We start from the raw sequence: 21,057 nt of genomic DNA, 5'->3' as shown, positions 1-21,057 counted from the left end.
CCCGTTATTCTGTACGGAGGACTGTGTGGGCCCCGTTATTCTGTACGGAGGACTGTGTGGGCCCCGTTATTCTGTACGGAGGACTGTGTGGGCCCCGTTATTCTGTACGGAGGACTGTGTGGGCCCCGTTATTCTGTACGGAGGACTGTGTGGGCCCCGTTATTCTGTACGGAGGACTGTGTGGGCCCCGTTATTCTGTACGGAGGACTGTGTGGGCCCCGTTATTCTGTACGGAGGACTGTGTGGGCCCCGTTATTCTGTACGGAGGACTGTGTGGGCCCCGTTATTCTGTACGGAGGACTGTGTGGGCCCCGTTATTCTGTACGGAGGACTGTGTGGGCCCCGTTATTCTGTACGGAGGACTGTGTGGGCCCCGTTATTCTGTACGGAGGACTGTGTGGGCCCCGTTATTCTGTACGGAGGACTGTGTGGGCCCCGTTATTCTGTACGGAGGACTGTGTGGGCCCCGTTATTCTGTACGGAGGACTGTGTGGGCCCCGTTATACTGTACGGAGGACTGTGTGGGCCCCATATTGTATACTGGTTGGCCTGCGACATTGTCCACGTTTTTCATTTTGGCCCTCTGTGTGTTTGACGTCTCTGATCTATGTTGTAATGTACAGGATCTCCATAAATAGATGAAATAGCACATTACTGATGGGAGACACGGTCCAGTAATCTGAGTTCAGCTGCTGCACCTGGCAGAAGAATGTGGCTTGTGCCCCCCGCAGCGCTGCAGGGAGTTTCAGATTTGCATTTTCTTTCTCCCTTTTAAAAGAAATGTTGTACCTAGTAATGGAAAGTAAGACCGCCGGATTCAGAGATGACAGAGATTTAGGAAAACTGGTGCAATGGAATAATTGCTATAGCAACTAGTTTGCTTCCTTAATTATCATATGGGCTTCTGAGAAATTTAGAGAAACCAAGAACAAGAAAAATACCCAAATAACTGAAAGTAGATGTATAAATCGCACAGTGCAAAAATAATAATATATAATAAAGGGTATTTAGTTAACATAATTTTGATCAAAATAATGTGAAAGCCATCCCGCCACTTCACGGCAACCCTTATGGGACAGTCCTAACTCTAATATTAAAAACCTTACCATTTGTCATTTCTGAGAAATTGAGTCTGATTGCTAAGATCAAGTGCGCAGGTTTTCAGAATTCGCCCTTTATGCCTATTCGGCAAAGATTTTTGTAAAATCAAAATTGTATCCAGTTATAATCATGGCTAAAGGTCAACGAAGCCTTGAATAGGTGGCATATGTAAAGACTTTTCCTTAAGTTTGTAACACTGTATATTTTGCATGTACTGCAAATACACCAAGCGTATGGACAAAATAAATCCATAGGTTGTTACCAAGTTTGTTGTCTTGGCCTCAGGGCTGTGGAGTTGCAGTTGGTATAAAATGGACCGATTCCTAAAATATATAATAAATTGGGTACAGTAGTACAATGCAGGATGTGCTGTAAATGTTTTCATAAGAATTTGGGAAAGTTGTGAAATGTCCTATAAATGTCTGTTCTGTTCCTGATGTAAGGGTCTCTGCTTAGGTGAGATGAATCTGTGCTGCACTTTATGTACACGCTCAGCAGTGAGGCCGTGCTGTGAAGACGGACATCAAGGGGGCGAAGGTTTGGCTTACTGACTCCACAGCCCTGCTTGGCATACGTTCAGTGGGTATATGGTGACTATACCTTTCAGTGCAAAGTGGCCCATTATGGGAAATAATCTAGCATTTTTCTATTGGCCATGTAAGCACCTGTATTGTGTATGGGTGCATATGACTGGAGTGTCCTTTCTGTGCTTATATATATATATATATATATATATATATATATATATATATATATATATATATATATATACTGGTGTAATATTACTGTGTTTTCATTTACTTTGTTTAATTTCAAATTCTTGTTTTTCTTCTGAAAGAAAAATAAGATGCCGAATCTTGAGGCCCAAGTAACTAGCAGCTTGCTGCAATTTCCGGAGATCACAATAGAAGCTCTCCAGGAGGATGAAATTAACCTGGAATCTGTCTTGCGTGCAAAGTTTACCCCAGGTAAGAGATATGTAACATCTAATAGAACGATGGTCTGTTTGCTCATTATTTTACCAAATGAATGGTAAAGGTTTTTTTTTCCAGTCTTCTTTAATCTTTTCTGATAAGTGATGATTGTTAGATTGGTGGGGTAAAAGTAGGACTAAAGTGGAGTTCATACAAGCGTATCTTGTGGTCGTATACGGGCTGCATCGCCTGACCTCGTGGCCGGCTTCCCAACCTTAGCTTACAGCCTCGGGTCTGAAGCGGTACGTTTTGGACCTTGTGCTTCATATACGGACTGTGAAATACAGTTGTGCGAGCCCTGCCTTACACCGAATTATCCCCTATACTATGCAGCTAACTCTCTGTTGTGGGGGCATATGCCCAGTGTTTCTTGTAAAAACTTATATCTTTAATCTGTTTTTACAAATATGAAGTTATAGGCTCAGAAAAGGTTGGCAGTGCATGTGTGTAATTTAATTTATTTCTCTTTTCTGTAAAGGGAGAGCTGGGCTTGCTTGGCTCGCATGTGGACCCCAGCTTGAAGTTACCAATTCAGTAACGGGTGAAAGACTTTCTGCATACTGTTTTAGCTCAGTGACTGAGAGACCTCCCACTGTTGTCGCTGTCAAAGAGTTTTCATGGCAGAAGAAGACAGGACTTCTTGTGGGTCTGCTTGAAGCAGAAGGCAGTGTTCTTTGCTTGTATGATGTCGGCATTTCAAAAGTTGTTAAAGCAGTGGCGCTCCCTGGCTCGGTAAGCACTTCTAAACTTGATTGATTTGCTCGATCCTTTTTGGGAAACTGTTATAATTTATATATTTTCTTGTGCTTTCAGGTAACGGCTGTTGAACCCTTAGTGAATGATGGCGGAGCCAATGCCAGTACTCAGCATTTACACCAGAGTCTAAGATGGTTCTTTGGCGTGGCAGCTGTGGTTACAGATGTTGGGCATGTTCTTCTTATTGATCTATGTTTAGATGATATCTCTTGCAATCAAGATGAGTTGGAAGCGTCAGGTATTTTTCTTAATAAATCAGGATTTTTAAAAGGTATTTTAACAAAACTAAATCAAGTTGTGTTAAAGGGGTGACCACATTTTAGTAATTGATGGCATATTACTAGGATTTGTCAGCACACAATAAACACAAGGGGTCTGACCTCTAGAGCACCCAACAATCCTAGGAATAACATTTCCCTTCTGAACATTGGTGTGAGGCCACCTGCTGCGGCACTTCTTCATTCATGTGGATGGGGCTCTTTGCCTTTCCCAGCACAGTTCAGATATCACGACCACCTTTGTGCAGAAAAAAAATTAAGAGCCCCAACTGCGCCCCCCACCCCAAATTGGTTTGGGGCCCCAGAGATCAAGTGATGGCATATCACATATCAGCATTATGCTATTTACTTGATTTGGAATTCCCTTTATGATTTCACAAAACAACATAATGCCATTAACCTCTTTAGTGCCTTTGCGATATACTGTCTGTATTCATTCCTCATGGTTTTTAAGATGTCTGCTTGCTGTCCTTTATTAGTAATATTCATTGTTTGCTTCTGGTGGATAAACATTTTGCACTGGTCATGTGATGGGCACATAGCTACAGCGCTGTGTACACACGTGCTTCTCACTAAATTACAATATCATCAAAAATGTTATTTCAGTTCTTCAATACAAAAAGTGAAACTCCTATATTACATAGAGTCATTACAAACAGTGATCTATTTCAAGTGTTTATTTCTGTTAATGTTGATGATTATGGCTTACAACCAATGAAAACACAAGTCATTATCTCAGTAAATTAGGAAGCCTTTGCAGGTGTTTCTTAATTCTAAGCATTTAAAAAGGTCCCTTAGTCTGTTTCAATAAGCTCCACAATCATGGGGTAGACTGCTGACTTGACAAATGTCCAGAAGGCAGTCATTGACACACTCCACAAGGAGGGTAAGCCACAAAAGGTCATTGCTAAGGAAGCTGGCTGTTCAGAGTGCTGTATCAAAGCATATTAATGGAAAGTTGAGCAGAAGGAAAAAGTGTGGCAGGAAAAGGTGCACAAACAACCGGGATAAACGCAACCTTGAAATGATTAAGAAAAGGCCATTCAAAAATTAGGGGGAGATTCACATGGAGTGGACTGCTGCTGAAGTCATTGCTTCAAGAGCTGCCACCACACGGACGTATCCATGACATGGGTTACAAGTGTCACATTCCTTGTGTCAAGCCACTTATGACCAATAGACAACGCCAGAAGCGTCTTACCTGGGCAAGGAGAAAAAGATCTGGACTGTTGCTCAGTGGTCGAAGGTGTTGTTTTCAGATGAAAGTAAATTTAGCATTTCTTTTGGAAATCAAGGTCCCAGAGTCTGGAGGAAGAGTGGAGAGGCCACAATCCAAGCTGCTGGAGGTCTAGTGTGGAGTTTCCACAATCAGTGATGGTTTGGGGAGCCATGTCATCTGCTGGTGTAGGTCCACTGTGTTTTATCAAGACCAAAGTCAGCGCAGCCGTCTACCAGGACATTGTAGAGCACTTCATGCTTCCCTCTGCCGACAGGCTTTTTGGAGATGGAAATTTCATTCTCCAGCAGGACTTGGCCCCTGTCCACACTGCCAAAAGTACCAATACCTGGTTTAAAAGCCATAGTATCACTGTGCTTGATTGGCCAGCAAACTCGCCTGACCTTAACCCCATAGAGAATCTATGGGGTATTGTCAAGAGGAAGAGGAGAGACACCAGACCCAACAATGCAGACGAGCTGAAGGCTGCTATCAAAGCAACCTGGGCTTCAATAACACCTCAGCGGTGCCACAGGCTGATCGCCTCCATGCCACATTGCCGCATTGATGCAGTAATTGATGCAAAAGGAGCCCCGACCAAGTATTATTTACTGAACATACATTTCGGATTTTATTTCATTTTTCAAGCTGTTATAAAGTATTCTAATATACTGAGATACTGACTTTTGCGTTTTCATTGGCTGTAAGGCATAATCATCAATATTAACAGAAATAAACACTTGAAATAGATCACTCTGTGTGTAATGACTCTATATAATAGATCCCTCTGTGTGTAATGACTCTATATAATAGATCCCTCTGTGTGTAATGACTCTATATAATAGATCCCTCTGTGTGTAATGACTCTATATAATAGATCACTCTGTGTGTAATGACTCTATATAATAGATCACTCTGTGTGTAATGACTCTATATAATAGATCACTCTCTGTAATGACTCTATATAATAGATCCCTCTGTGTGTAATGACTCTATATAATATATAAGTTTCACTTTCTGTTTTGAAGAACTGAAATAAATTAACTTTTTGATGATATTGTAATTTTGTGAGAAGCACCTGTAGTTATGAGCTATGCCCGTATGTGTCTTGTATTACCAAGACTGACTTTCACTAGGCAAATTAAAGGTTTCTATTCAATTACATCAAATGGAGGTATTGAAAACTGTAGAGAATTAATGTAGAAAGTCTATTAAAATATTGTATAACTTGTATTTAAAGAAACCGTAATATATTTAAGGGAAGAAGTAAATTTAATCTAGTGTAAAACAGTAAAGAGAGGCGAGGGATTTGCTGCAGTGGTATCTTTCATTTACACATTATAGCACTTGCTCACTTAGTTTGGGAATTAGTCAGACATCAGCATAGAGAAGACCCAAAATGGATAGGACAGACTGCACGATGTAAAATGTGTCAAATATTCCTATTGTTTTTCTACCCTCCGCTCCTCCCTCCTGTCCTTATATTTGTTGCAGGATCTGTCTTTTGGTAGGACATAATGAGACTTGGTGTAAGGAGAAGCACAAATCAAGATGGTGCAGGGAGGTGGCGAGGGTGGACTTCGGTTTTGCTTCAGTTTGGGCATTTTAAAATGTCCAGAACAAAATGGGTATCTAGGAGCGAGCTTTACTCCAATGTTCTTAATACGGACAGACCTTTTTCAGATTCCCAATTGTTATTCAAAACTCCTTTTAAGTGGTCACTGATTCTATAACCAACGCTGAAATCAATACTACAAACCGCTCATCGCTTTTTGCATGTTTAACTTGCTGCCTCCTGATAAAGTGGCTGAAGAGCTGACTAAAATGTAGTTTTTTTTATTTTCCCTTTTAACAAACGTTCTGCGGCTGTTGGTATTATTCCCCTGTACCTGGGATAGGTTGTGTTGGATGTAATGACATGACAGCGTAGCTCTTCTCCTAGGGGTTTTCCAGGGGGTTCCTGGCCCTTGTAATGACTGTAAATGCTGGAAGTGAGATCTGAGAGTGATGAGATTTTTTTTTCCAAAACTCGCCATTCCCTCTGAAAAAAAAAACCACAGCTAAAATGTGTTTTATATCACCTTACTGCTGGTTGTACTGCTGTATTATAGCCATGCTACTTTTCTCTGTGTTCTGCATAGGGGCAGGAGAGCAGGAGCCCCTCAGGTCTGTATAGGACACATCATAGCTAGTCTTTACTTAACAACTTATTCCACTGAAAATCAGAGAGGAAATGTAACAAATGTTTGTTCCTCATGTACAAACACGACAGCTTATGTAATTACAGGCAAATAGACTTAAAGGGGTTGTCCACTACTGGGACAACCCCTTAAACGAAATGTTCGGCCCCCAATAAAAAAAACCCTATATTCACATCCCGTGCCGGCTTAGTTCCAGCGGTGTCAGCACTCGCGGTCCCGGGTCTGTGATGCGGTGGAATGACCTGTGATGCCCGGCGCCCAATCAGTGCTGGCGTCAGTCTGCGCCTTCGTACAAACTGAACATGGAGGATCCCAGATTTCTTCTTCATGTTTAGTTTGTCTGAAGGCCGGGACTCTGACGCCAGCACTGATTGGGCGCCGGGCATCACAGGTCATTCCACCGCATCACAGACCCGGGACCGCGAGTGCTGACACCGCTGGAATGGAGCCGGCATGGGAGGCGAGTACAAGTTGTTTTTTTTGTTTGTTTTTTTTATCAGGGCTGAACGTTTAGTTTTAAGAAGGTGTTAGTGACAACCCCTTTTAATGTTGAAATGCTTGTTTCTGTCAATTTATTTATAGACCTTGAAGTCATTAGTGGGATACCTGCAGAAATCCCTAAACTCCGAAAAGCGGCTAATCGAGAGAGACGACACATAGGTCTTCAGCTGCTTGCACCTTCTGGAGCCATGGTCACCACAGTCAGCTATATAGCTAGAACTAATCACCTGGCTGTAGGATTCTCTGATGGATACCTCTCTTTATGGAACATGAAAACTTTAAGACGAGAGTAAGTAAAGTTTTGTTTATTTTTCCATATTCAAATGCATTACTTCATTCTTAGATACATTTCAAGATTTTCCCTCACGTGGCTGTATTAAGCTTGTTTTATTAGGGAAAATTGGTATTTTTTTCTGGCCACACATTATTGTACATAGTAATTTAATATATAACTTTGATTAAAATGTGTGTATATAATGATTTTTTTCAAAGCTACGGCATATACTCGTGTATAAGCTGACTTTTTCAGCACATTTTTTTTTATGCTGAAAAAAAAAAAACCCTCGGCTTATACTCGAGTATATACTTACATTCTGGCTGTGGGGTGGGAGAGGTTGCGGCGGAAGAGCGGTGCACAGGCAGTAGCCGGCTGCTGCAGCTACCATGTGTGCCTGCTGCTAAAGAAAATTAATATTCACTCTTCTCCACGCCCATGGGGGTGGAGAGGAGTGAATATTCATTTTCTTTAATAGCGCACACTGTCAGTCGCAGCCACTGGCTCAGCGATCCTCTGTGCACGCTATTGGAGCACACAGTATCGCTGAGCTGCTGCAGGAAGCCGACTGCTGCGACTGACACTGCGCTATTAAAGAAAATGAATATTCACTCCACTCCACGCCCATAGTCCCGGCGTGGAGAGAAGTGAATATCCCGGCAGCTCACCTCAGCGTCTGAGGGCGCATGGCAGTGGTGTCATGCGCTCATCAGCTGCTGGAAGAACAGGACGCAGCACTGGAGCAGAGGGAAGGTGAGTAGAAGTGTTATTTTTTTTCATGTGTGCATTGATGGGGGGCCATGCATACCAGGATTGGGGATGAGGATGATATGCACACCAGGATGGGGAAATTTACCAGTAGCTGCTGCATTTCCCACCCTAGGCTTATACCCAAGTCAATACATTTTCCCAGTTTTTTGTGGTAAACTTCAAGGCATATATATATATATATATATATATATATATATATATATATATATATATATATATATATATATATATATATATATATATATATATATATATATATATATATATATATATATATATATATTTTTTTTATTCTGTCCAAGTTGCATTGAAAGCCAATGGGAGGTGGGAAATGCTTAACCCCTTTACCCCCGAAGCTTGTTTGAACGTTAATCACCAGCGCAATTTTTACAACTCTGACCAGTCTCCCTTTTATGCAATAACTCTGGAACGCTTCAACGGATCCCACTGATTCTGAGATTTGTTTTTTTTCATGACATATTGCAATTTGTGATAGTGGTAACATTTATTTGATATGATTTACGTTTATTTGTGAAAAAATTCGAAATTTGGCGATAACTTAGAAAATTTTGCAATTTTCAAACTTTGAATTTTTATGCCCTTAAATCAGAGAGATGTGTCACACAAAATAGTTAATACATAACATTTCCCACATGTCTACTTTACATCAGCACAATTTTAAAACCAACATTTTTCTTTGTTAGAAGGGTTAAAAGTTGACCAGTGTTTTCTCATTTTTACAACAAAATTTACAAAACTATTTGTTTAGGGACCACATCACATTTGAAGTGACCTTGAGGGGCCTTTATGACAGAAAATGCCCAAAAGTGACACCATTCTAAAAACTGCACTCCTCAAGGTGCTCAAAACCACATTCAATAGATTTATTAACCCTTCAGGTGCTTCATAGGAATTGTTGGAATGTGGAAGAAAACACTGAACATTCTACTTTAGACCCAATTTTTTTTTTTTTCATTTTTGCAAGCGTAACAGGATAAAATGGATCCCAAAGTTTGTTGTGCACTTTCTCCTGAGCACGCAGATACCCCAAATGTGAGGGAAAACCACTGTTTAGGGGCATGGTGGGGCTCGGAAGGGAAGGGGCCTTGACTTGGCTATTTGAATGTAAAATTTTATTTTTACACCAGGACACACCGGAAGCAGAATACTACTGTCAACATTGTTCCTTGCTCGTGCTGATGCATCGGCATGGGATAATGATGAGGGCAGCATTGATCACCCAGCGCTTGGGAACAGCGTTAACTTTACCACTGATTCCCAGGTGCCAGTTCGTGTGCTCCTGATGCAGCACACAGTTGCCACACGTATGTCACACAGGTACACACGGACACGGTTATCTCCGGTACCAGTATTTCCTTTACCGGAAATATCAAGATGCGTGAAACCGGCCTTACTCTGGACTCAGTCTGGCCTCTGTTTAGCTGTGTCCTGTTTTTCAGTGGTTCACAAAACTATGCCCGACAGCACTTTTATGCACGCCTAATAAAAAGACTGACAATGTTGGATCACAGGCCAGACGGCGTCCACGGTGCCTCCATCTGCCTCATTACAGGGAATCTTCCGCTGGGGGTTCCTTCTGAATCGCATACTTACAAGGAAGCCCTAGCGTAAGCGCTCAGCACAGAGCGCAGGATAAATGTGAGCCGAGCCATACTGCGATCTTTGGGAGGCAGAATGAACAAAGCAGCAGATGAAGAATTGTTTTAATTTTTTACGCTGTTCCTCATGCGGTGTGAGTGATTAGATCGGGTTTTTATGTTTGGTAGCTGTCACACACTAAAAACATTTTTGTTTTTTTGCATCACTATATTTTGAGAGCTATAAGTTTTCCATATTTTAGCCGACAGTCATGTGACCCCTGACGAAGCTGCTAGTGGGCAGCGATACGCGTGGGTGACCACAACGGGTATACTAACTTTGACCTCTTAATAGCGCATACAGTTATTATATTACACTCTGTATACTTTTGAACTCTATGAGTGCCTGCATAGTAGATGGTTTATGATTAACATTATGATCAGGATGTTTAGGCGATATTATTAGATGTCCTCCTCTCTTTTGATTGATCCTATTTATGCATCTTGTATTGTATCAATATTCTATATACTACTGCACTTTATAGTCATTCACTATTGAACCTTATGATCATGTACTTTTCTATCTTGGGCTATTTATGACTTTCTTTATGGTCACTATGACACATGTCTTGAATGATGACTGATTTTTCTATTCTAGTTAACCTGTTGGTGCATGTGTGGGATATTACGCCCTCACATGGTTTTGCTTTCCTTTTTTAAATGCTTTTAATGTTTTTTGTGTGGTCTAATGTCTTTTTGTCAAACTTCTGTTCAATAAAATGTTATATATTTTTGTAATACAAATATTTGGGTGCCTGGCTCTTTGTACCTGTGGCTCTTTCTCCTTCTTTCCACACCATGGCAATGATGTCACTGGGTCTCCGATTCAAGAGCAGAGCGGCATTTGTTTTTCTGCTCGCTCGCTAAATGCTGCGATCGCAGCATTTAAGGGGTTAAAGTGCTGGGAGCGGTGCGGACACTGCTCCTGGCTCTGGGTTCCAGGTATCAGCTGGCACCCGCCGGCAACCGCGGCTGCACAACTTGTGTGGGCGCGATCGCCGAGAAGTAATAACACTTACCTGGTCCATAAGGTCCAGGGCACAGGGACGTATTATTACGCACAATGTTAGAAAGGGGTTAAAAAATCTGAACATTTTAATGTAATGATTTTGAGAATTTGGAAAAACCAGAATGAGCACCAAAAATGATTTTCACTGCAGGCGCTATGTAGAGCACTTTGATATTTTGCTACAGACTCAATCAAACATCTGACCACAATGATTAAAGCGAACCTGTCAGCAGGATTTAGCCCTTTAAATTAAAGGCATGGCGATAATAGCACTGTGGTGCTGATTACTGATACCTGATGTGAAGGGATCTGCTCAGTGGCTGTTGAATACTCACCTTTATGACGTTTTCAGAGAATGACGTCTTGTGTGCGTCAGAGGCGGTGCATATGCAGTGATGGCTGCGTTGTGGAATTTTATAAAGTATGCGAGTCCCTGAATAATCTGTTACCTGCTCCAGAAATAGAGGAGTCTGGTGTGGAGGGGTGGAGAACCAGAAGACGACCCAGCCCCCACGCCCTGTCCTGAAGCACAAGACACCATTTTATGAAAACTTTATAAGATGAGTAATCAGCAGCCACTGAGCGCATCCCTTCACACCAGGTATCATATTAATCAGCATCGCCGTGCTATTATGGCCATGCCTTTAGTTTATAGGACTAAAATCTGCTGGCAGGTTCTCTTTAACCGGTGTGAAACGTGCTTGCCGGCGCTTAGTGTGGTGGGCTGCATCATGTTTGTACAGGCCGGATATCCAGAAGCCGTGATGTGTTATTATAGCAGCTCTGCATGCAGTTATCATCTGGGATAAATCATAATTGTATGTCGCTTTGTGTAGGACATTTTAATGACTTAATGTGTGTGTATATATATATATTTTTTCAGATACCATGTTCAAATTGAAGGGGGCAGAGTTCCTGTTTTCTCCGTCACTTTTCAAGAACCTGAGAATGACCCCCGAAACTGCTGTTACCTTTGGGCTGTCCAAACGAGTCAAAGGTAATTGTTAAAATCCAATTACTAACATTGCATCCTTTCCCCAAATTATTTTACATTTCAAAATTAAGAGTTCTGTATTTTGTCATTTCTTTAGCTCTCCAGTTATGTTCTCATCATAACCTTTTAATCTTTTCTACTATAGTGGTAGAGATTTAAGCTTTCATTTGCTGCAGTTGGCTTTTGGGGACAGAAAACGTTTACCATCAGGACAAATTATGTATGAGGTAAGATGTCTGTATATTTTTATTCTGTATGGTTTGTAATGTAAAGGGGGCATTCTCAAGTTGTCTGTAGAGCACCTCACAGCTCTGAACCCTCCTTACTTCCCGGTGGCTTGGGGGGGGGTGGTGAGTGCTCCTCCTCGAGTGACACTTCTGGTCAGGAGCTTTGTTTTATTACAACATTCACACTGTCATTGTTTGTTCTGTTACCACTTTATTTACATTATGGATGTATACACATTTGACTGCTTTAGGATCTTCACCCACCTCCAGCTGGTGGTCACTGTTCACTTTCCACTACATCTCTCCTGTGTCCCTTGCTGTCTTTGGTTATGTTTAAGTCCTTGCATATATTGTGTAGGGATTCATGCTCGGCAGTAGACTGCTTTTACACAGGCACTGGATTTTATTTTTTAAAGAAAACAAAACCATAAACACAAAATCCCTAGCCTTGTCCAGGCACTAACTGAACAAAATAGACCTTGGCTACTCATACACGACTCAGCTAGTCCAAGTTTGGTCAAACAAAACTGCTATTGTCCAAAGCAACCACTCATATTTGCAGTTTGGCGCACATGGCCTGTGTAGTCTCTTCTCAGAGTGGAATTCTGGCTTGTCTCTCTCTAACATCTCCAACACAACCCACTCTGCTTAGTCTTCCCCAGCTGACTGACTAAGGTGAACACCTAGCCTGGCTATATGCAGAGAAATCCAGGTGCACTTAATCAGAATCTGTAGGGCTAGGTTTTAACCCTTTGCACCATCTGCCAAAACAGAGCCTATAGGGCTTCAAATTGATTCAAATGTGAGGCTTGATGAGCTGCCACTAGATTCACACTGCCTGAATTATAGACGGCATGAAACATCGTGGTTGTACGATTATAGCCGTGTACACTTTTCACTGGAACCCCGCAGCATTTCAGAGAAAAATTTGTTTGAAAAGCCAGCCATGGACTATAGAAATAGACCTGACAAATCCGGCATGGTCCTTGGCTCACTTGTTCCTGCCCGCTCCAGTTGATTGATTTTGACAGGTCTCCTCCTATGTACACACACATGGTACAGACCTGTCAACCACCTGGAGTGGGGCAGGGAGAGGCTAGACTAGGTATATCTATTCCTATAATATAAATCTATCTATCTATATGTCAATTATTCTTTCTTTATTTTTTTTACAGAACTTGGAATACTGTGAGGAAAGGTATAACCTGGATCTTTCAGCGAATACCCTATTTTTAAGAGGTCAAACAAACAGCATGAAGTTACTGGGCTGTCAGACTATAGAAAAATTCCATGCTCATAGCGAAAGAGAAGACGGTCTCCATGATGGTTTGTTTTTCTGTATTTTTCTCTTTCATGTCTTTTATTATGTTTGCAAGGCATATACAGAAACTGATCTGAAATTTGACTATGTAGAGTACAACAAAGTCTTATCTCATACATCATTGTTAATCAGAAGCCGACTAGATTGTTTCTTCAAATGTAAAATATTTGGACCATCCTGGTCTGTCTGTACACGCTATTGTATACGATCACTTTCAAAAATTGAAAAATCCCTTTAACCCCTTAATTTTGGGGTCTTTAGGACAAATATATATTTTTTTCATCACATTTTTTGAAGATATAGCTGAATGAGGGCTTGTCTTTTGTGGAATGAATTGTATTTATAGGTGGAAATAGAAAAAATTACAAATGTATGTATGTGTGTATATAAAACACACATATATACATACACTTTGCATTGTTCACCATGCAGCTTCGCATAAATGTTGATATCATTATAGTAATCAGAGATACGGAATGTTTTTCAAAGGATATATATATATTTTTTACACTACAATATTAGTACCCTAAGGGAACTTGAACATAAAATCTCATGATCATATTGTTAACGCACATCGCTACAGTGGATTACCTAATTTATCCCCGTCAACCTATCAAACCCCGACTCTGGCAGTATCTGTTAAACTGTACTGTATGGCAGACCAAAAGGCCATTTTCGGGCTCTTGGTTGCCATAGTCCATTGGCACCGCTGCGCACATTAGAGGTGCTGATGATGGTCTGACAAAGGGAGCGCTCTTTTTTTTTGGTCAGATTCTTTGTGTGCTGTTGTCACTATCGGCATATCAGATTGAACTGCTAAACCTGGTGAGAACACATCAGAATCCTGGCTGTGTATATCAATTGAGCTCCTGCTGCTCCGATGCAGAGGCTGTACCGTACAGATCCCTCAAGCAGTGCACAAAGTGACCTGATCATGACGGTTTTATACATCAGTTTGCGTTAAGGAGAGAATGTTTTCAATCCCCAGAAGTACTTTTTTCTACATAATTGAATCTACAGTTAGGTCCATATATATTTGGACAGAGACGACATTTTTCTAATTTTGGTTCTAGACATTACCACAATGAATTTTAAACAAAACAATTCTGATGCAGTTGAAGTTCAGACTTTCAGCTTTCATTTGAGGGTATCCACATTAAAATTGGATGAAGGGTTTAGGAGTTTCAGCTCCTTAACATGTGCCACCCTGTTTTTAAAGGGACCAAAAGTAATTGGACAATTGACTCCAAGGCTATTTCATGGACAGGTGTGGGCAATCCCTTCGTTATGTCATTCTCAATTAAGCAGATAAAAGGCCTGGAGTTGATTTGAGGTGTAGTGCTTGCATTTGGAAGGTTTTGCTGTGAAGTAAACATGCGGTCAAAGGTGCTCTCCATGCAGGTGAAACAAGCCATCCTTAAGCTGCAAAAACAGGAAAAAAAAACATCCAAGAAATTGCTACAATATTAGGAGTGGCAAAATCTACAGTTTGGTACATCCTGAGAAAGAAAGAAAGCACTGGTGAACTCATCAATGCAAAAAGACCTGGGCGCCCACGGAAGACAACAGTGGTGGATGATCTTAGAATAATCTCCATGGTGAAGAGAAACCTCTTCACAACAGCCAACCAAGTGAACAACACTCTCCAGGAGGTAGGCGTATCAATATCCAAATCTACCATAAAGAGAAGACTGCATGAAAGTAAATACAGAGGGTTCACTGCACTGTGCAAGCCACTCATAAGCATCAAGAATAAAAAGGCTAGACTGGACTTTGCTAAAAACATCTAAAAAAGCCAGCACAGTTCTGGAAGAACATTCTTTGGACAGATGAAACCAAGATCAACCTCTACCAGAATGATGGAAAGAGAAAAGTATGGTGAAGGCGTGGTACAGCTCATGATCCAAAGCATACCGCATCATCTGTAAAACACGGCGGAGGCAGTGTGATGGCTTGGGCATGCATGGCTGCCAGTGGCACTGGGTCACTAGTGTTTATTGATGATGTGACACAGGACAGAAGTAGCCGAATGAATTCTGATGTATTCAGAGCCATACTGTGTGCTCAGATCCAGCCAAATGCAGGCAAACTGATTGGTCGTCGTTTCATACTACAGATGGACAATGACCCAAAACATAAAGCCAAAGCAACCAAGGAGTTTATTAAAGCAAAGAAGTGGAATATTCTTGAATGGCCAAGTCAGTCACCTGAACTCAACCCAATTGAGCATGCATTTCACTGGTTAAAGACTAAACTTCAGACAGAAAGGCCCACAAACAAACAGCAACTGAAAACCACCGGAGTGAAGGCCTGGCAGAGCATCAAAAAGGAGGAAACACAGCGTCTGGTGATGTCCATGAGTTCAAGACTTCAGGCAGTCATTGCCAACAAAGGGTTTTCAACCAAGTACTAGAAATGAACATTTTATTTACAATTATTTAATCTGTCCAATTACTTTTGGTCCCTTTAAAAACAGGGTGGCACATGTTAAGGAGCTGAAACTCCTAAACCCTTCATCCAATTTTAATGTGGACACCCTCAAATGAAAGCTGAAAGTCTGAACTTCAACTGCATCTGAATTGTTTTGTTTAAAATTCATTGTGGTAATGTCTAGAACTAAAATTAGAAAAATGTTGTCTCTGTCCAAATATATATGGACCTAACTGTAAGTAACTATATTCCGCAAAAGCATGAAAAAAAAATCTAAATGTTTAAACCTTTTCTGCTGTTTAGTAGATTTACTCTTTCAGAGCACTAGATGCTGTGCATTAGATGAAATTAAAGGGGGTGACCACTGCTGGACAACCTCTTAAAGGGAAACTGTCACCCCCTGGGACTTTTCAGACCTCTAATATGGGCATACAGGTAATAGAAATGTAAATCTATACATACCTGTATGCCTCATATTAGAGGTCTGGTTGGGTTGAAATGTCTTTTTATTCAATCTGTTTACTGATGCTTGGGGGATGGGAAGAAATCCCCGCCTACTTTATGAATTACAATGTCCCCCACACCCACTCCCTTGCCCTGTGACATGCAGTCTCGTCTTCCAAGTCCCGCTCATGCTCACATCACCTTTAACACAAGGCGCACTTTTTTTTTCTCCTAGCTATGTGACTCCCTGGCGTCTGCTCACAAGATCACTGCTGGAAACATAACTGGGAGAAAAAAGTGTGACTCGTGTTAAAGGGAATCTGTCGCCCCCACGGGTGATATCATACCACTACTATGGCCATACAGGTTATAGAAAAGTAAGGCTATGTGCCCACGATGCAGAAATGCATGCGGATTTTACATGTGTTTTTCCCGCCAGGTAGAAGCGTTTGTCAAGCGTTTTTGCATGCATTTCTACATGCGGGTTATTAAGCGCTTTTCAAAGCGATTTTAGCATCACTTGGAAAGTGCTTGACAACTTGGTCACACTATATAAATCCATGCAACCGGCATATATAGTGTGACCAAGTAATAGTTAAAAAGGAAAATAAAAATAAATGAATAAAATAAGAATGGTGAAAAGTAAAAAATAAAGATTGTACTTGCCTTCCGATGGCCCGTGGTCTTCTTCTCTGATGTGTCCAGTTTCCCCTGTGTCTCGTGGTGGTGTGAAGGACCTGCGATGACGTCATTGAGTCATGTGACAGGTCACGCGACCGCCGACGTCAGTGGTCGCGTGACCTGTCTCATGACTCAATTACGTCATGTCAGGTCCTCACACCACCGCGAGCCGCCCAACACACCGCACGCATCGCTGAGGAGACCGGGAGGACATCAGAAGGTAAGTATAATCTTTATTTTTTTATTTTAAATTCTTTTTTTTTACAGGTACCATTTTACAATTACGCTGCGTGTCCGCAAAATTAATGGACATGCTGCGTATTTTTCCGCATTGATAATCCGCAGCGGAAATTTCCGCACAGCACATGCTTATTATCATTGGGGATCATGGGGCACATATTACCAAGCGTTTTTTAAGCGTTTTCGCTGCGGAAATTCCACGGCAAAAGCTCTTGAAAAACGCATAGTGGGCACGCAGCCTTAATCTATACATACCTGCATGGCCCATAGCTGAGGTCTGATTGCAGAGAAAAGCACTTTAATTAATTATTTTTTCCACAGGCTTGAAGCAAACCCCGCTTATGTGCTTATTATTCCCCTAAATCCCCGCCTCTCTGCTTAATTATCATATCCCCCCACTCCCCTGCATGTCACAGGACCCTGTGTGGTGCACTGTGCTCCCTGACTTCTGGGCATGCGCAGAGGGCCGCTCACATAGAGCGCGCTTTGCTTCATCCCGGCCTCGACTCTCCGTGCACTGTGCTGCAGGGTTCTATTGCGCAGGCGCCGGGAGTCACCGTCACTTTCCGGCACCTGCGCAATAGAAACCTGCAGCGCAGAGCACAGGTAGACGGGCCTGGATGAAGCAAAGCGCGCTCTATGTGAGCGGCCCTCTGCGCATGCCCGGAAGTCAGGGAGCACAGTGCACCACACAGGGTCTGTCACAGGGCCCTGTGACGTGCAGGGGAGGGGGGATATGATAATTAAGCAGAGAGGCGGGGATTTGAAGGAATAATAAGCACACAGGCGGGGATTGCTAGGCGTCTCCCGGACACCAAGCCTATGGAAAAAAGAATTGATTAAAGTCCTTTATGCCCAGAGGTCTGATATCGCCCAGGGGGGTGACACATTCCCTTTAAAGGTGAGGTGAGCGTGCGCAGGACCTGGAAGATGAGACTGCACGTCACATGCAGGGGAGTGGGGTTGGGTAACATTGTAATTCACAAAGTAGGCGGGGATTTCTTCACCCCAAGCATCAGTATACGGATTGAATAAAAAGACATTTTAAATCAACTAGACCTCTACTCTGGGCCATAGCGGTAGGTATACATTTACATTTCTATCACCTGTATGCCAATATTAGAGGTCAGGTAAGGGCCAGGGGGTGACAGATTCCCTTTAATAATGGACCAAGTTGCTATCTAAATTAATAATGGTGAAAAAAAGCAATATGATGTTGCTCTTCTGTTTTTAGCCTTCTGTTCCCCGCTTGTCTCTTAACATACAAATATCCCATAATTGCTGCCGTGGTCATGTGACATTTGTTCATGCCAGGAGATGGGCAGAGTACACAGGGCTGAGGGCAGAGGTGCAACGCCGACAGATTGGTAAATCCAACATGGTAAGCTAAACCTCCGACTCCACAGCACGGCCTCACTACTGAGCGTGTACATAAAGTGCAGCACAGATTCATCTCAACTAAAAGCCCAGATCCTTAGATCAGGAATAGAAAAGACATTTATAGGACATTTCATAACTTTCCCAAATTCTTAGGAAAACATTTACAGCACATCCTGCATTATACTACTGTACTCAATTTATTATATATTTTCAGAGTCGGTCCATTTTATACCGACTCCACCTAAATGGAGACCGACTCCACAGCCCTGGTTACATTTATTAAATCAGTAAGGTGACTGAGGTTGAGACGTCAGTGGAGTAGCTATATAGAGCTACTATATATGCATATGTGCTAATCAAACTGCCCTGCAGTTACGCAATGTGGCACTTAGCAGTGGTATTTTTGTGCCAGACATCCATATAACTGATTTGTGAGCTACAGTGTATAGTTTGATGGATAGATATATTTGTGTGTGTATGTATGTGTGTGTGTATATAAATTAACACATGTGGAATTATATACTTAACAAAAAAGTGTGAGACAACTGAAAATATGTCTTATATTCTAGGTTCTTCAAAGTAGCCACCTTTTGCTTTGATGACTGCTTTGCACACTCTTGGCATTCTCTTGATGAGCTTTAAGAGGTAGTCACCGGAAATTTTCTTCCAACAATCTTGAAGGAGTTCCCAGAGATGCTTAGCACTTGTTGGCCCTTTTGCCTTCACTCTGCGGTCCAGCTCACCCCAAACCATCTCGATTGGGTTCAGGTCTGGTGAATGTGGAGGCCAGGTCATCTGGCGTAGCACCCCATCACTCTCCTTCTTGGTCAAATAGCCCTTACACAGCCTGGAGGTGTGTTTGGGGTCATTGTCCTGTTGACAAAATAAATGATTGTCCAACTAAATGCAAACCGGATGGAATAGCATGCCGCTGCAAGATGCTGTGGTAGCCATGCTGGTTCAGTATGCCTTCAATTTTGAATAAATCCCCAACAGTGTCACCAGCAAAGCACCCCCACACAATCACACCACCTCCATGCTTCACGGTGGGAACCAGGCATGTAGAGTCCATTCGTTCACCTTTTCTGCGTCGCACAAAGACACGGTGGTTGGAACCAAAGATCTCAAATTTGGACTCCTCAGACCAAGCACAGATTTCCACTGGTCTAATGTCCATTCCTTGTGTTCTTTAGCCCAAACAAGTCTCTTCTGCTTGTTGCCTGTCCTTAGCAGTGGTTTCCTAGCAGCTATTTTACTATGAAGGCCTGCTGCACAAAGTCTCCTCTTAACAGTTGTTGTAGAGATGTCTCTGCTGCTAGAACTCTGTGTGGTATTGACCTGGTCTCTAATCTGAGCTGCTGTTAACATGCGATTTCTGAGGCTGGTGACTCAGATAAACTGATCCTCAGAAGCAGAGGTGACTCTTGGTCTTCCTTTACTGGGGCAGTCCTCATGTGAGCCAGTTTCTTTGTAGCGCTTGATGGTTTTTGCAACTGCACTTGGGGACACTTTCAAAGTTTTCCCAATTTTTCGCACTGACTGACCTTCATTTCTTAAAGTAATGATGGCCACTCGTTTTTCTTCGCTGCTTTTTTCTTGCCATAATACAAATTCTAATAGTCTATTCAGTAGGACTATCAGCTGTGTATCCACCAGACTTCTGCACAACACAACTGATGGTCCCAACCCCATTAATAAGGCAAGAAATCCCACTTATTAAACCTGACAGGGCACACCTGTGAATTGAAAACCATTTCCGGTGACTACCTCTTGAAGCTCATCAAGAGAATGCCAAGAGTGTGCAAAGCAGTCATCATAGCAAAAGGTGGCTACTTTGAAGAACCTAGAATATAGGACATATTTTCAGTTGTTTCACACTTTTTTGTTAAGTATATAATTCCACATGTGTTAATTCATAGTTTTGATGCCTTCAGTGTGAATGTACAATTTTCATAGTTATGAAAATACATAAAAATCATTAAATGAGAAGGTGTGTCCAAACGTTTGGTCTGTACTGTATATATAATATATGTATGTGTGTATGTATATATATATCTATATCTCTATCCATATGTATATTTGTCACAGGGCCCTGTGATGTGCAGGGGAGGGGGGGATATGATAACTAAACAGAGGCGGGGATTTAGGGGAATAATAAGCACATAGGCAGGGATTTCTTGACATTCTACAGGAACGGGGAAGGAGACAGTAGGTTGGGGGTGGTTGCAGTAGCTTTGGTGTTGAGGTTGCAGCAAGCAAGGTCATGGCAGGCTGTAAGCTTGTTTGAAGAGATGGGTTTTCAGGTTCCGTCTGAAGGATCCAAATGTGGAGGCTAATCAGACGTGTTGAGGCACAGAATTCCATGGGATGGGGAGAAATCTTGGAGGCGATTGGGTGAGGAACGAATTAGTGTGTAGGAGAGGAGGTGGCCTTTGGAGGACTGGAGATTACGTGAGGAAATATATCGGGAGATTAGTTCAGAGATGTACAGAGAGGAAAGGTTATGGATGGCTTTGTAGGTCAGTGTAGTTTGAACTGGATATTCTGCGCAATTGGGGGCCAGTGAAGAGATTTGCAAAGGGGGGTAGCGGAGGAGTAGCG

At 42.1% G+C, this 21,057-nt stretch overlaps 1 protein-coding gene across 1 annotated transcript in view; it reads left to right on the top strand.

Annotated features, from left to right (window-relative positions):
• Positions 1 to 21,057, top strand: part of LOC141273766 (protein ELYS-like) — a 111,474-nt gene that overhangs the window by 5,773 nt on the left and 84,644 nt on the right. The window contains exons 2-8 of the mRNA XM_073686104.1: positions 1,940 to 2,069; positions 2,554 to 2,807; positions 2,889 to 3,069; positions 7,109 to 7,316; positions 11,623 to 11,736; positions 11,879 to 11,960; positions 13,136 to 13,286. Of these exons, the coding sequence (XP_073542205.1) occupies positions 1,940 to 2,069; positions 2,554 to 2,807; positions 2,889 to 3,069; positions 7,109 to 7,316; positions 11,623 to 11,736; positions 11,879 to 11,960; positions 13,136 to 13,286 (1,120 nt within the window). The remainder of the gene's footprint in view (positions 1 to 1,939; positions 2,070 to 2,553; positions 2,808 to 2,888; positions 3,070 to 7,108; positions 7,317 to 11,622; positions 11,737 to 11,878; positions 11,961 to 13,135; positions 13,287 to 21,057) is intronic.

The sequence above is a fragment of the Phyllobates terribilis genome, unplaced genomic scaffold, assembly GCF_046119375.1.
Source record: "Phyllobates terribilis strain yellow unplaced genomic scaffold, ASM4611937v1 Scaffold_5__5_contigs__length_657084704, whole genome shotgun sequence".
NCBI lineage: Eukaryota > Metazoa > Chordata > Amphibia > Anura > Dendrobatidae > Phyllobates > Phyllobates terribilis.
This window is presented reverse-complemented; position numbering and strand designations above follow the sequence as displayed.